The sequence below is a fragment of the Notolepis coatsorum genome, assembly GCF_963971535.1.
Source record: "Notolepis coatsorum genome assembly, chromosome: 2".
NCBI classification, from domain to species: Eukaryota; Metazoa; Chordata; class Actinopteri; order Aulopiformes; family Paralepididae; genus Notolepis; species Notolepis coatsorum.
In genome coordinates this window covers 129169757-129186593 of record NC_140166.1, presented here as the reverse complement: position 1 = coordinate 129186593, position 16837 = coordinate 129169757, and the positions used below count along the sequence as shown (strand labels likewise).

The 16837-nt window shown below is 46.9% G+C and overlaps 1 protein-coding gene across 1 annotated transcript in view; it reads right to left on the bottom strand.

The window, feature by feature from the left end:
- Positions 1-16837, bottom strand: part of kcnn4 (potassium intermediate/small conductance calcium-activated channel, subfamily N, member 4) — a 98546-nt gene that overhangs the window by 13728 nt on the left and 67981 nt on the right. The window contains 1 exon segment of the mRNA XM_084308690.1: positions 8323-8458. Coding sequence (XP_084164816.1) covers positions 8323-8458 — 136 coding nt within the window.

Sequence of the window (16837 nt, the reverse complement as noted above, 5' to 3'; positions counted from 1 at the left end):
TCTCTGCTTCCCTCTACCGTCACTCTCCCCCCCCTCCTCCTCCTTCTCTGCTTCCCTCTACCGTCACTCTCCCCCCCCCCCCCCCCCTCCTCCTCCTTCTCTGCTTCCCTCTACCGGTCTCTCTTCACCCCCCCCCCCCTCCTCCTCCTTCTCTGCTTCCCTCTACCGTCTCTCTCCCCCCCCCCCCCCCCCTCCTCCTCCTTCTCTGCTTCCCTCTACCGTCACTTCCCCCCCCCCCCCTCCTCCTCCTTCTCTGCTTCCCTCTACGGTCTCTCTTCACCCCCCCCCCCCCCCCCCTCCTCCTCCTTCTCTGCTTCCCTCTACGGTCTCTCTTCACCCCCCCCCCCCCCTCCTCCTCCTTCTCTGCTTCCCTCTACGGTCTCTCTTCACCCCCCCCCCCCCCCCTCCTCCTCCTTCTCTGCTTCCCTCTACGGTCTCTCTTCACCCCCCCCCCCCTCCTCCTCCTTCTCTGCTTCCCTCTACGGTCTCTCTTCACCCCCCCCCCCCCTCCTCTCCTTCCTCGGTCTCTCCTCACCCGTAATTCACAGGTAATGGAGAACCGAAAAGGCAGAGTAGAGTAGAGTCGGGTGGAGTAGGTACCATGCAGTACCATGTAGTACCAGTAGGTACCATGCAGTACCATGTAGTACCAGTAGGTACCATGCAGTACCATGTAGTACCAGTAGGTACCATGCAGTACCATGTAGTACCAGTAGGTACCATGCAGTACCATGTAGTACCAGTAGGTACCATGCAGTACCATGTAGTACCAGTAGGTACCATGCAGTACCATGTAGTACCAGTAGGTACCATGCAGTGGAAAAGCGGCACAAGAAGCAAAGCTCGCAGAATTTAGAAGGTTCAGTTCAGAGGTCAGGGGTCGCGGACAATACCTCCATCCAGACTTCTAAAACCTGAATTTCGATTTCGACTATCAATCAACACCTTAACAATAGATTTGCGACGTGAAGATCTGACCACGCGCATTATTGACCGCTCTCTGGTCGCAGATTGATTGATGATTTAATTAATGATTTAATTTATTTGATAATTCATAAAAGATACATTATGAAACTGCCCAGCAGGAATACATACATTAAAAAAATAAATCAAATAGAGGCAGACACTAACCCTCTCGCTACCTGCTGCGCTCTCAGGTCCTTGGATGCGAGAACCGGTTTTTATTTGAGTTCGATTGCCTTATACGTAGCCTTCTGTCATGATGGTGTAATGTGTGTATCCAAAGTGTTTGACATATCTGTTTTGAAACATAATAATATGTCTCAGACATAATAATATATTTGTTTTGAAGACCTAGGCATTTAAGTTATAATTACTGTTTATTTTTTTTATCCCTGTACGAAAATCAGATGGTTGTCTGACCTGATATTAGTCTAATGACCAGGTGATACTGGAATGCATGGCTTATTGTTATGGTTATTGGTATTGCAGCACTAAATTTAGCTACTAATGCAAAATGAACGAGAGTCACAGCTAAGACAATAATATGTTTCATAATGAACGGTGAAATCAACTTGAATCAACAGCACTGTGTGTTCTCGTCAAAACTGTTGACCTTGATCTTTTGCGGTTGCCTAACGTTCAAGATTCAAGATTCAAGATTCAAGAGTTTTAATTGTCACGGCATACAGGTATACAATGAAATGCGGCTGGTCTTGCCCGCGACGATGTGCAATACAGTGGTACAACATATAATAGAATCCAATAAAATACAGTGGTACAACATATTAATAGAATCCAATAAAACAGTGCAATAAACAGGTACATGGTGTGCCATCTCGGTATCTGTACATTAGTATTTACAGAGCATATAGGACATGCTAGTTAGCTTTAGTAGTGCAATACACTGTTCCTGATGTTATACTACTTTAAGTGGCCTTTCCTCTGGCCATAAGTGTGCGTGTGTGCGGCATGAGTGTTAAAGTGGCTGCTAGTGTGTGAGCGTGCTCAGCGTGCGTGTCGTGTATGTACTTGTGTGTGGATAGTTCAGTTTCTGTGTCTCTCAATGTTCATTGTTCAAGGCTCTGATGGCCTGGGGGAAGAAGCTTAGCCTAAGCCTCTCCGTCTTAGTCTCTAGAATTCGCAGGCGTCTGCCTGACCTCAGCAGCTGGAACAGGCTGTTATTGGGGTGGTGGGGGTCTTTCATTATCCTGCAGGCTCTGGATTTGCACCTCTTGTTGTATAGAGCCTGCAGGGGAGGTAGCGCAATACCCGTGGTACGCTCGGCTGAGCGCACCACTCTCTGTAGGGCCTTCTTGTCCTGTGCCGTGCTGTTCCCATACCAGGCAGTGATGTTTCCGGTCAAGATGCTCTCTACAGCTCCTGAGTAGAAGGACTGGAGTATCTTCCCCGATACTCTGAACTTCCTTAACTGTCTCAGGTGGTAGAGGCGCTGCTTCGCTTTCTTTACTACTGTGACTATGTGTGTTGACCATGTCAGGTCCTCTGAGATGTGGACCCCCAGGAACTTGAAGCTGCTCACCCTGTCCACGGTAGCCCCGTTAATCCTCAGTGGTGTGTGTGTCTCCCGCTGTCCTCTCCTATAATCCACGATCAGCTCCTTGGTTTTACCAATGTTCAGGAGCAGGCTGTTGTCCTGGCACCAACGTTCCAGTACCTCAACCTCCTCCCGGTAGGCCTTCTCGTCGTTGTCCGAGATCAGCCCCACCACCACCGTGTCGTCGGCGAACTTCACAATGGAGTTGGAGCTGAACTTGGCCACACAGTCGTGTGTGTAGAGTGAGTACAGCAGGGGGCTTAGAACGTTGCATGCACTTCACTGTAATCTGGTTCTTAAACTATTGTTGGGCCAAAGGATCACATGAAAAAACAACAAAACAGGAATGATCCTTTTAAGTGCACGGTGCACCAACCTTATAATAGCGTACATAGTATACTGCTATCTCTTCTTTGTGAATCCTGTTGTAGTGCAATGCGGCCGTCCCGGGTTCGACTCCCAATGTCTTGCCCCATATCTCTCTCCCATCCTTCCTCTCTGCCGGACTTGTCCAATAAACAAATAAAAATCTACCAAAAACATAATTAAAAAAAGACAAGAGGAGAACGCTGACATGCATGACAGTGTCCAACACAGGGCTCAGCAGGTAGAGCAGCAGTGTCCTACCCAGTGGCTCAGGACAGGGACGTGCACAGGACTTTAGAGGGGCAGGTGCTCAAAGGCTTAAAAGGGCACTGGGCCTGTGCGCGTGCATAGCGAGCGAGCCCAGTTTTTGGGGGGCCTTTTTGGGGCGGGGGGCCCCCTTTTTATGCTTTTTGGGGGGTTTTGGTGATCAAATATTGAATATTGAACTATAATAATCAGTGCAGGAGCTCACTTATCCTTGAAAGACACTTTTGTCACTGACTTAAAACGTGAACTTTTTTATTATTATATATATATTTTCTTTGTTTTTACTTGGCATAAAAAGGCCACTTTTTTATGAGGCACAAAGGGGCAGGTGCTCGAGCACCCTTTGAGGCTCTCTGTGTGCACGTGCCTGGCTCAGGAGGTAGAACGCTCGTCTGGTAATCGGTTCGATTCCGGTTCCTCCTCCCGGGCAGCGTGTCGAAGTGTCCTCGAGCAAAAATACCCCTAACCGCTCCTGATGAGCAGGTCGGCACCTCGCATGGCCGCCGTCGGTGTGTGAATGTGTGAGTGAACGGGTGAATGTAAGGTGTAAGTTGTAAAGCGTGTTGGATAATAGCGCTATATAAATGCGGTCCATTTACAACTCGTACGTGGACTACCGAGCAACCGAGGAATGTTCATATTACCCCTCCTTGTGTCGTCTTTTTTTCTTTTAGTGCGGCGAGGTAGTGCCTGGTACCACGGAGGCCCAGAAGGCGTCTCTACTTTCCGTAGCTCCATTTCTGCAGACCCCTCTCTGATTGGTTGAGCCCATTTCTGCAGACCCCTCTCTGATTGGTTCAGCCCATTTCTGCAGACCCCTCTCTGATTGGTTGAGCGAAGCCCCTCTCTGATTGGTTGAGCGAAGCCCCTCTCTGATTGGTTTAGCTCGTCACGCGGTAAAAGGCGGATGTAATGTTATCATATCAAGAAGATAAAAATAAATGTACTACCAGATTCGCGTATAACGTTATTTTGTGTGACTTCGCGGTTTATTCATAACGTTATGCACATTTCACAACACAGCCAGCTGTTAGAAACTGTACATTGTAACGTTATATAACATAACGTTATGTTATTTCGCGGTTATTTCGCGGTTTATTCACATAACGTTATTTCACGTGACAAGTTCAACACAGCCCAGCTGTCAGAAACTGTACATTGAGGGGGTTTGAATCACTGTTTAGTGTTTACACTCCCCACTTACTGTAACTGTACCATGACGCACTCCCCACTTACTGTAACTGTACCATGTTCTACATATAACCTCATCTCATCATGCACCTTGTTGTGTATCCTGTTTCTTTTTCCTCATTATTATATTCAGAGTTAATTATTATTGTTTACACTGTCTTTCTTCTATTATAACCCTGCCCATTTGATGTTCCCAAATCATATTCAGAAAGTATCACAGAGACTTCTATTGACCAAGGAATTAGTTATTATTAGTAAGACACAACATTTCCGTAGCAATCCGAAGTGACATTGACCACCAGACTCTTTCTCTTAAGGCATTAACTGGGTTAATTAATATAAATGTTATATTGTAACTGTCTAGTTACACATTGGTTCCGAAACATGTATGTTCTAGGCTGCAATTAAAACTTTTAATCTGAGAGAGCTCTGGTCAGCAAAGCCGGCGATGCGAGCGATTATTATTGGTTTTTAATGACAAACCAATTACATAATCCAACATATATACATACAACATATTCCAGTTAACGGTATATTTTTTTAATGATTCGTTATGGCGTAATCAATACTTCCATGCGTATAAATTGCGTTCGCAACCTCCATGTTTTGGGGGTATTCATCAGTAAACTCGTATCCGGGATTCGGCTCGCATCCGTCGGGCAACAACTGTGGGTTTTCAGCCTCTCTCTGGAGCTTAACGGAGTTTCGATTCCTGGCTAGAGGAGCTTGTCGCGGCTCATGCGCATGCGCTCGCTCGGCCAATCAGAGAGGGGTCTGCAGAAATGGGCTCAACCAATCAGAGAGGGGTCTGCAGAAATGGAGCTACGGAAAGTAGAGACGCCACCCAGAAGAGCCTCCCATTCCACAGAAACTACACAACACACAGATGGCATACGGGAAATGGATCCGTTATCAGCTCTATTCTATTTTCAATCTTTCAAAAAAATTCTTACTGTATGTACCCCAGTTGCTATTGGTACATATTTGTGTTTCATTACACGTATATGTACATTGTACATACTTACCAACTGTTTCGCCTGTTTTATTGCAACACTACTATCACCGACATCTAAGAAGGGAGATCCCCCCTTGAACGGCCCTTCTAAGGTTTCTCCCCTCCACATTGCCTCTGGTGCTTTTTTCCTATTGCTAGGTTTTTAGTGAGTTTTTCCTTACCTTCACGTGGGGTATGTCTGGGAGTGTTGCATTTATTTATTTGACATTTTATTTTGGATTTCATGGTGTTTTTTGTTTTGTTCTTGATTTATTGTGATGTTTCTTCTTGACTTGTTTAAAGGAGACGTGTCCGGCCCATGGGGACATTAACGTGTGTTGTCGGGCCTTACAAATACATTGGATTTTATTTGATACGACTTCTACCCCGTTAGAGCTGCATTGCCCATATTCCCATAGCCCATAGTAAGATCTCCCATCATATTTATTATTTATTGTGCCTATATGTATGAAATTGCTGATAAGCCGTGTCTTGTTTTGTAAAAGCTCGTCGTCGCTGTAAATGAGGATAAGTTAGTGTCTTACGATGAAATTAAATGAAAATTCACATGGCGACCGTGTGCACATGGGTGGGAACAGGGTGGAAAGGAATCCCAACCTGAGCATGACCTAAGAGCAAAATGGCTACCGTGTGATTATGGTCAATAAGAGCTGTGCAGAAAGATTCTGGCAATAGAATAGAATGGAATGGAATGTTGTAGGGAAGGAATTGATAAAATATTTACACAATAGACGCCTCATAAATAACGACCGCGGTGCTGTAACTGTTACATGCTCTCCTCACGTGTTTCACTACTGGAGCTATCTGAGCATCAGACTGGTGTTTGTCTTGTGTGTTGAAGCAAATTACTGTTTTCCTTAGGTGTCGATTAAAATGGTGACCACAGCAGCCACTGCAGCTGAAATTAAGTACAGTACCATGTAAGTAAGTGTTTAAAATGTTTACTATTTTTTAAACACTTATTAAACAATATTGTTGTGAAAATATTCGTATAATATGATGGACTTATTGTCCTTGCCTGGGAAAAACTAAAACATTGTCATACACATACAATATATCTATGACAAACCTTTTATTGATTTATTGACTAACCCTATAGAAATGTAACCCTTGCATACTTTGCCCTTTAAAATGTCCCCACTTGGCTTCACATATCATGGCATTCGTTTCACAGACAAATTTAAGGATTTATTTAAATTTAACTTCTCCCCTTTGTTAAGCAAACTGCATAAAGTCTTTGAACGATGGTCGCTATTACCCCTGTCCTTAACTGCACGAGTCAACTCAGTTAAAATGAACTCCCAAAATTCTCATACCTTTTTCAATGTTTACCCATCTTTCTCACACAAGCATTTTTCCAGAAAATTGACAGTTTGGTGTCGCAGTTCATCTGAAATAGGAGAGTCCCTAGGCTCGGTAAAGCCCTCCTACAAAGACCAAAACCTCTGGGAGGGATGGCTCTGCCCAATTTTTTATTCTATTATTGGGCAGCCAACTTTAGAGCACTTGGGCAAGGTTTGAAGACACACCTTCATCCCCTGTATGGTTGCTTTTGGAATCCTCTTCTTCCAGCCCTGCCTCACTGGCTGCTCTGGCTCACGCACCTCTACTTTTTCCCACCTCTCCCTACTCCAAAAATATTATTGTCAAATCAACACTTAGGATCTGGAATCAGTTTAGACGACATTTTTGGTTTACAATCTTTTTCTTTACTAGCTCCAATTACAGCTAACCCTGTCCCCCCCCCCCCCCTGTGATAGATAGAGCTTTTCTCTCCTGGTCCCCTCTTCGTATTAGAACGTTCAGAGATTTATATATAAAAAATATTTTTGCATCATTTGAACAACTGTCTGACAGGCACGGACTGATCCAATGTAAAATTGTTCACCGTTCACACTTGACTAAAGTCAGGCTAGCCAAGATCTATGGCAACATTGATCCCACCTGTGATAGATGCCACTGTGCCCCTGCTACACATAGTCACATGTTTTGGTCCTGCCCTTCCCTACATAATTTTTGGTCTGAAATATTTTAAACGATCTCAAATAGTATTGAGATCCCAATCAGCCCCTGACTGCCATAATTGCTTGCTTTGGTGTCTCTGTCTCCCCTACTACCCTGTCTCTGCCACGATATAAAACTGACCTGGTGGCATTTGTTACTCTCCTGGCTAGACGTCTCATTTTACTGCATGCATTGGAAGTCACCCACTCCTCCATCTCACTCTTTGTGGCTCAGGGATATTTTGCACTTCCTTAAGATGGAGAAAATAAGGTGTGTCATAAGGGGTTCTACAGCTAGATTTTATAAAACATGGTGTTGTTTCTTTACTTATGTTGGGGAACAAGGTTCAATCGACCCCCCCATAAACAATGCTCACTTCTAGCCTAGCACTGTCCAGTCGATTGACCTATCTGTGCAAGTGTAACCTGATGTTTACCTTCTCACTTAACATTTTTTATAATAATGTGTTCCATTCCTCTATTTCTGCTGTACAGTCCTTGTCCTGAGTGTACATATCTGTTTAATTGACTGTATGTCCGAAACAATATCTATATTTATTTTGTGGTGTACTCGCTGTAGTCTATATATTCAACAGACCTATACTTTGACTACTTATACGTAGCTTTGTACAATATGTATATTATTTACATTCAACAGACCTATATTCTGTTTATTTATACATAGCTTTGTGCAATAGGTATATTGTCTACATTCAACAGACCTATATTTTGACTACTTATATGTAGATATGTGCAATACGTCTGGCATATATGTGTACAGTTTGACCTTGTGCTCATCTCATATTGCAACGAAAAACTTCAATAAACAAAGTTTTTGGAAAAAAAGAAATGTAACCCTTCTGCTTTATTAATGCCCACGGTCCCCTAGTGTCCGCAAACAACGCAAACAACAGACCGGTGATAATACATCACCCCCCCACCCCCATCACCCAATCATTTACCATGACTCCGGTAAACAGACACACCACCTTGCCACAGCTGGTTTTGGGCGCCACGTCGCCGTAGCCCACCGTAAGGAAGGTGATGGCTATGAGCCACAGAGCTGTGTCCATATGGCCCGTCACTTCTCGCGTCTGCCTGCAGGGGGTGACAGAGAGCAGGGCTCAGTCGACAACAAAACGATGCTCAAAGTACATACAGCATACAGTAGCTTTAGGTCCTTCTAGCACCAAAATGGAAGGTTCTGTCTAACAATGTATCTTGGTTAACCCTTTCACTGCCACACTACCAAAGGGTTAACCTGACACAACTGACAATACAGAAGGTTAACCCTTTCACTACCACACTACAGACTGTTAACCGTCTGTAGTGTGGTAGTGAAAGGTTAACCTTCTGTAGTGTGGTAGTGAAAGGTTAACCTTCTGTAGTGTGGTAGTGAAAGGGTTAACATGAGAGGTCTGCGTAATCCAAAAAACATGTCATACACTGTCGGATCCGATTCCTTGTAGCCAGTGGTGGAAAGTAACTAAAAATTTTTACTCAAGTACTGTACTTAAGTACAATTTCGAGCTACTTGTACTTTATGTGAGTATTTTCATTTTAGGGAACTTTATACTTTTACTCCACTACATTTCAAGGGAAATATTGTACTTTTTACTCCACTACATTTATCTGAACCCATCAGTTACTAGTTACTTTGAAGAAAAGGATTTTTCATAGAAAACAAAATAAAAAATGTATGAAGATTATATACTTTCACATTTGAAGCCTGTCAACTTCAAGAGGACGTAATCAGAGCAGCATAACTGGACGACATACCACTTTAACTTGACCTTTAATCAGAGCAGCATAACTGGACCACATACCAATTTAACATAACCTAAAGTGAATGTGTACTTTTACTTTAGATACTTAAGCACATTCAATAGCAAATACTTCTCTACTTGTACTTCAGTAAAGGAACTGTGTACTTCTTCCACCACTGCTTGTAGCCTGCATGTATTTGTACTTATTACATGGCATTTAAAAATTCACCAAAATGCTTCATTGTGATTGGTCAATAGCGCTCCGTTGCCCCTAGCAGCGGTCAATTATTTCTCGATAATTCACCGCTGCTAGGGGCAACGCGCAATAATGACCGCTGTTAGGGGCAACAGAGTGCTATTGACCAATCACAATCATGCATTTTGATCGCAGTCACGAAAGGGGCTAAGCTTTACCATAGGCACAGCTGCACTGCATCAGGTGCAATCAAGCCCACACACCTGCCGACACCAGAGGAGCAACATGACCCCGTGATATTAGGGGTTGTAACAGGGGTTTTATTTCTTCCCGTTCGTTCCCTAGTGGCATGTGGGTTGCGCGTTTGTGTAGTCGTGGGTTCTTCTGTGGGAAGGTAAGTCCCACGGTCTGCTCACCCTGTGCGTTTGAGTTGCTAAACCCCTCTTCGCATAGTCGGATCCGATTCCCTCCCGTCCTCCACTAGGGAGATCCGGGGGCTCGGGTCCTCCCCGGTTCTGATGGTTGTGGGGGGCCTCAGCGGGTACATTTGTCGAGCTTCCGCTCTGCTCAGCTCCTGTATTCCAGAAGGATGCAGAGCGGTAGCTATACGATCTATAACGTACGGTTATATCTATAACCATAGTTATATGAGTATAGCGGACGCTCTGCGTCGGACTCACTGAGGACCCCGTGGTCTTCGCCCTGGTGGTGAAAGACTTGGGAAGGAGCTGTTAGTATGGCCACACCCCTGCTTATGTAGAGGAGCGGATGGGGGTGTGGCCAGGCGAATAGGTGTGTAAAGGTGCATGTGGAGATTTATTCAGTGCTTATACTGATGTAGGGATGTATTCCAGAAGGACGCAGAGCGTCCGCTATACTCATATAACTATGGTTATAGATATAACCGTACGTTCTTTATCATCAAATACTAGGGGTGGGAATCACCAGAGGCCTCACAATACGATATTATCACGATGTCACGATACGATAGTATTGCGATATTAATATTGCGATTTATTACCTTTTTTCAACTGCAAAGTAAAACTTTGTCAACATGTTTTATCTAATAAAATAAAGTTTTGAGTCTGTTCATCTCACTTCAATCATTTTTATTGCAACAAATGGGATTTTCTCAAGCAGACAGATGTCAACACTGTAATCTGTGTTGCATGTACCTGACAAACAAAGGTTAATTAGAGCTGCCGCGGTTACCGCATTACCGCGGTATCGCTGTTACATCACGCCCACCGCAGAGTTTAGCTGAATACCGCATCACAGCTGTTTTTTATAATAATACTCTCAACCAAAGCAATGCAACGGAACAATTTTGATTGACAGTCAATTCTGCCAATTACATCACACCGCTTGCACCCGCCTCTGCTGTTACCACCAATCGGCAAGCGCGTATTCGTTTTTTACTTCCTGGATGTCAGCCATTGATCACAACAAGGCTAATAACGTTAGCTCCCCGCCGGAGTGGACTACCAGCGCTCCATAGACAGGAGTACTAAACGAGGCATAATGATTTTAACAAATGTTATAATAAAAGCCCTTCGTTCTATACACTTGTCTGATTGAAAACTTTATTAACAGACCGCAGAATGGGCACAACTCAGCACGCTCTGAGCAAAGGAAGGAACTGAGATATGAATTGAGTAATGCTTGCCTTGCTATGGTCCGGTAAATACGCTGATGTTATTGAACGTGTAACTATATAACGTTAATGCCACAAAACGAATGCCTTTGTTAATCATAAGTAGTAACTTTATAATAAGAAGAAGAAGAAGAAGAAGAAGAAGAAGAAGAAGAAGAAGAAGAAGAAGAAGAAGAAGAAGAAGAAGAAGAAGAAGAAGAAGAAGAAGAAGAAGGAGGAGGAGGAGGAGGAGGAGGAGGAGGAGGAGGAGGAGGAGGAGGAGGAGGAGGAGGAGGAGGAGGAGGAGGAGGAGGAGGAGGAGGAGGAGGAGGAGGAGGAGGAGGAGGAGGAGGAGGAGGAGGAGGAGGAGGAGGAGGAGGAGGAGGAGGAGGAGGAGGAGGAGGAGGAGGAGGAGGAGGAGGAGGAGGAGGAGGAGGAGGAGGAAACCGCCGGGCGCTACCACCCCTGCCCGCGACACCGAGTGAACGGCGCACGACCAGAGGGGAGACTTCGAATCCGTGTTTCACTTTCAATAACAAATCCCGTTTGCCGTTTGCTTGCCGAATCCCAAACAATATTCATGCTGCAAAGTCATCCTCTAAAGATAGACATTTAGACTAGAGGCAGGCTATATGCTATAAAGAGTAGACTACAAAAAAAAAATGCATTAACATTTTTTATTTTATTTTATTTCTTTTTGCTGTAACCGCGGCGGTAGGAAATATTTCGCAAATTTGTGCGGTAAGGAAAAAAATCAATACCGCGGCAGCCCTAGCGTTAATATAATCGCCGTTAACGCGTTAATACCGCGTTAACTTTGACAGCCTTAAAAAACAAATATATAATCATTTGCATAATAAAATATCGATACTTGGCGTCCTTGTATCGACACGCAAAGTATCGCGATACTATACTGTATCGATATTTCCCCCCACCACTATCAAATACACAACAATACCGGGCGGTAGATCCAGTTTAGGACAGACAGTGGCCGTTTCAACCTGCGCCAACTGCTTGCAACAACCGAAACGTCGAAACAGCACCTCGTTTGAACTGTTCTTTGCAGATGACTGCTTCTTATTAGATGACTGCGTCTAAAGAGGAGGCTCTATAATGCGTTGTTAACAGATTCTCTGAAGCAGCCGCAGCCTTCAATCCAGTGTTGTAGTCGAGTCACTAAATCTCAAGTCCGAGTCGAGTCTCGAGTCCCCAGTGTTTGAGTCCAAGTCCGAGTCACCAAAGAAGAGCCCGAGTCGAGTCCCCATTACCCGAGTCCGAGTCCAAGTCATCAAGGTTGAGTCCACTCCACTCTGGCAGTCAAAGAGCTGACGTACAAATAAAAAAAGGTCTACATTAAACATAAATGACACAGCGGTCACCACCGAAATTAAATAATGTTACGGTATTAATATAGCCATCAATATCTTATGCCAAATGATTAGGGCCTATTACAATATATATATATTTTTAAACGACTATAGTCCGAATCTGCACCTTCCGAGTCCGAATGCAGTCAATGCTCGAGTCCCAAGTCCAAGTCTGAGTCATCAGTTCTCAAGTCCAAGTTGAGGCACGAGTCCTGAAAATCAGTCCAGGACTCCAGTACTACAACACTGCCTTCAATCTAACCATAAGCCTGACAAAAACAGAGGGAAACACAGCAGACTAGCCAAGGCCAACGGCTCCTTCAGTCGTCTACACAAACACATTTGGCAAAACCAAAACGTTCACCTAAGCACAAGAATCCAGATTTACAGAACAGTTGTGAACCACTCTTGTTTATGGTTTATGGAGTCTTGTACAGGAATCACATTAGACTGGAATGTTTCCATCAGCACTACCTTAGTGTAACGTCTTGGGCATCAATGGCCTTGATGTAGCAATAAAAACAAGTACTATTGAAATGTTTAAATACAGATATAAACAGGAATTCTTGGACAAGTTTAAGTTAGAGGAGCTTGAAAATAACGTGAACTAGTATTTTTGTAATTATTTATTTATCTTTTGCTGTAGTTGATAGGTATATTATTATTATTGATATTGATAGATAACTTTATGTGAGAATGGGTTTTAAGCAGAGCCCAATCGCTGAACACAGGAGAGGAGAATGGAGCGTTTCATGCTGTTTTAATGGTATTCCCAAGTAGGCAAGAATTACATCCAGAAATGTACAACAGATATGAATTGGGGATAAAGGGAGCAGGTGCACTCCAGTGCTACTGCAGACGGAAGACACGGGTCCGTGTTGAGAGAGGGAGCAGGAACTCCTTGGTAAGCTCCAGGGGGTCCAGACAGGGACACGCTGGCACGGAGGTCCTGGGCACAAGAGAGGAAAGTTAGAACAGGGAATAATCACACGGGGGTTCCTAGCAGGTCTTCGGACTGAGGCGTCGTACCTAGGTAATGATACTAACACCACAACGACTTCTGATCAGCGTCGTCCGGTTGAAGTAGGGTCCTCATCATCAGGGGATGGGATACAGCTGTGAGGAGTGAGGTGCCTGACAGCGTGTGAATCAGGGGATGAGGTGCAGCTGGGTTGAGTGACGGAAGGTGAAGGGATGCTGACCATAAAAGGGCGTGAGGCTTCCATGGTGGATGGAAGGGAGGATGAAGAGGAGTGCGTGGTGGATGGAAGGGAGGATGAAGAGGAGTGCGTGGTGAATGTGAGGGGAGAAGGAGGAGGGGTGAAGTACGCTCTCGCTGTGATTATGACAGGACCCCCCCCTCTACGGGCGCCTCCTGGCGGCCCAGGCTTGTCAGGGTTGGCCCGATGGAAATCCCGGACGAGGTCTGGGTCCAGGATCATCTGGCGGGAGATCCAGCTGCGCTCCTCTGGGCCGTAGCCCTCCCAGTCGACCAGGTACTGGTAGCCGCGGTGGTCGTCGATGACCAGCGGAGGAGGAGGCTCCGGAGCAGGGGGAGACAGGGGACTGGAGACCACCGGCTTCAGCTGGGAGACATGGAAGGAGGGGTGAATCCGCATATGGGAGGGGAGCTGGAGTCTGACGACAGAGGGGTTGATGAGAGACAGGTTTTGAAGGGACCAACGAAACGGGGGGTTAGTTTACGGGAAACAGACTTGAGCGGCAGGTCCCGAGACGAGAGCCATACCATCTGACCTGGTTGATAGTCGGGAGCCGGGGTCCGGTGGCGGTCGGTTCTGGTCCGTAGAGCGGAGAAGCGCGGCCTTTGTATCCTCCCAAATCCTCCTGCAGCGGCGAAGGTGGTCCTGTACCGATGGAACAGCGATCTCCTCCTCCTGGGCAGGGAACAGCGGGGGTTGGTAGCCCAAAGAGAACTCAAAGGGGGACTGACCTGTGGCCGCCGAAGACAGAGAATTGTGGGCGTATTCGATCCACGGCAGGAAAGTGCTCCAGCCGGAGAGGTCCCGGGCTGTCACGCAGCGGAGGGCGGATCCCAGATCCTGGTTGGCCCACTCCGACTAGCCGTTGGTCTGTGGGTGGTACCCGGAGGAGAGAAGGCCCTCCAGACCTGGGAGATGAATTGAGGGCCCCTGTCGGAGACGATGTCCACCGGGATCCCGTGGAGGCGAAAGATCCGCAGTCTCTGCAGCAGAGGGGAGTTTGGGGAGAGCAACAAAGTGCACAGCCTTCGAGAAACGGTCAACAATAGTGAGGATGGCTGTGTTACCGTGTGAGGGAGGAAGGCCGGTGACGAAGTCCAGGGCGACGTGCGACCAGGGCCGACCGGGAACAGGGAGCGGACGGAGGAGCCCGGCGGGTGGTCGGTGGGAAGCCTTTCCACGAGCACAGACGGTGCATGCCAGGACGAAGGCGCGGGTGTCCTCCCTCATGGAGACCCACCAGAAGTGCCGTTTCAGCAGGGACAGGGTACGGTCGATCCCAGGGTGGCAGGCGAACCGGGAAGCGTGAACCCACTGGAGCACCTGGGAGCGGACAAGGTCGGGGACAAAAAGCCGGTTAGGTGGACCGTTACCTGGGTCTGGCTGGGCACGCTGAGCCTCCCTGACGATGGACTGGATCTCCCAGGTGGCGGCGGCCACCAAGCAGGAGGTGGAGAGGATGGTGTCGGGGTCAGAGGTCCCCTTCCTGGTTTGGACGGACCACAAGAACCTCGCCTACATCCAGACGGCCAAGCGCCTGAACTCCCGCCAGGCCCACTGGGCGCTGTTCTTCGCCAGGTTTAACTTCACCCTTACCTACAGGCCTGGCTCCAAGAACACCAAGCCGGACGCTCTCTGAGGACCCTCTTCGGGGACAAACTGCCGGGAGAGAGCGTCCGGCCCCCACTCCGGTACAGGAGGCGTCCACCTCCACCACGAACTGGCGGGACGCGTCCGGCTGGACGAGGATGGGTGCGGTGGTGAAGCGTCGGCGCAGCTCGGCGAAGGCGGAGTCCACTCTGTCAGACCAGACGAAGGGCACGGAAGGCGAGGTGAGTTTGGTGAGGGGTGCAGCGACCCGGCTGTAGTCCCTGATGAAGCGCCGGTAGAAGTTGGCAAACCCCAGGAAGCGTTGGAGCTGCTTGACATTGGTGGGACGGGGCCAGTCCGACACCGCCTTAATCTTCTCGGGGTCCGCCCAGATCTTGCCGCCCTCAATGATGTAGCCAAGGAAGCCGATGGAGGAGACATGGAACTCACACTTCTCCGCCTTGACGAACAGCTTGTTCTCCAGAAGGCGCTGGAGGACCCGGCGGACGTGCTGGACATGCTCTTCCATGGAGCGGGAGAAAATCAGAATGTCATCCAAATAAACATCGCAGAGAACGTCATTGACGAGGGCCTGAAAGACAGCAGGGGCGTTGGTCAACCCAAAGGGCATTACCTTGTACTCGAAGTGGCCGAGCGGGGTCTTAAAGGCCGTCTTCCATTTGTCTCCTTCCCGGATGCGGACCAGGTGATAGGCATTCCTGAGGTCCAGCTTCGTGAAGATGGTGGCACCTTGCAGGGGCTCAAAAGCAGAGTTAATCAAAGGCAGGGGGTACTTGTTCTTGACTGTGATGTTGTTGAGACCCCGGTAGTCGATACAGGGGCGAAGGGAACGATCCTTCTTGGAGACAAAGAAAAACCCTGCGCCGACAGGAGAGGAGGAGGGAGTGATAATGCCTGAGGCCAAGGACTCGTGGACGTACTTCTCCATCGACTCCCTCTCTGGGCGTGAGAGGTTGAACAGGTGACTAGCGGGGAGCGGCGCTCCTGGGAGTAGATCAATAGCACAGTCGTATTGGCGATGAGGAGATAGGGAGAGAGCCTGTTGTTTGCTAAATACAGCCTCCAAATCATGGTAGACAGGAGGAATAGCAGACAGGTCAATGGGTTCGTTGGGAAGGTGGGAACCAGCGACCCCTAGTGGTGGTCGAGCTGATTGCAGGCAGGCTACGTGACAGTGAGCGCTCCAGCTAGTCACCAAGCCAGTAGGCCAGTTTATGACGGGGTTGTGTAGTTTGAGCCACGGCATGCCAAGGACAATGGGATTGTGGGGAGAGTTGGTGAAATGAAAACGAATACTCTCGTTTGGTGTGGGGGATGGGGGCAGTGCCACCGGAAACGAAACAGTGTGTTTGTTTTAACCTGTCTGGGAGCACCAGGTGGTGGGGTTTTGCCACATTGGACAATAAAATGAGAAATTGTAAAGTAATCAAACATTTGAATATATATTTTTGTATTTGACCAGGATAGTTTCTTCAGATCGAGATCTGTTTTAACATTTGTTTACACAAACCAACACTCACAATGTATAATAGTATAAAAACATAGATGACATGAGTAAAGTAGTGATATCTGAAGAAAGAAACTATGTTTCTTAGAAAACCCTCTGAAGGCAGAAACTATATGTTTCTTATAAAACCTACTGAAGGCAGACATTATATGTTTTTTTATAAAAACCTTCTGAAGT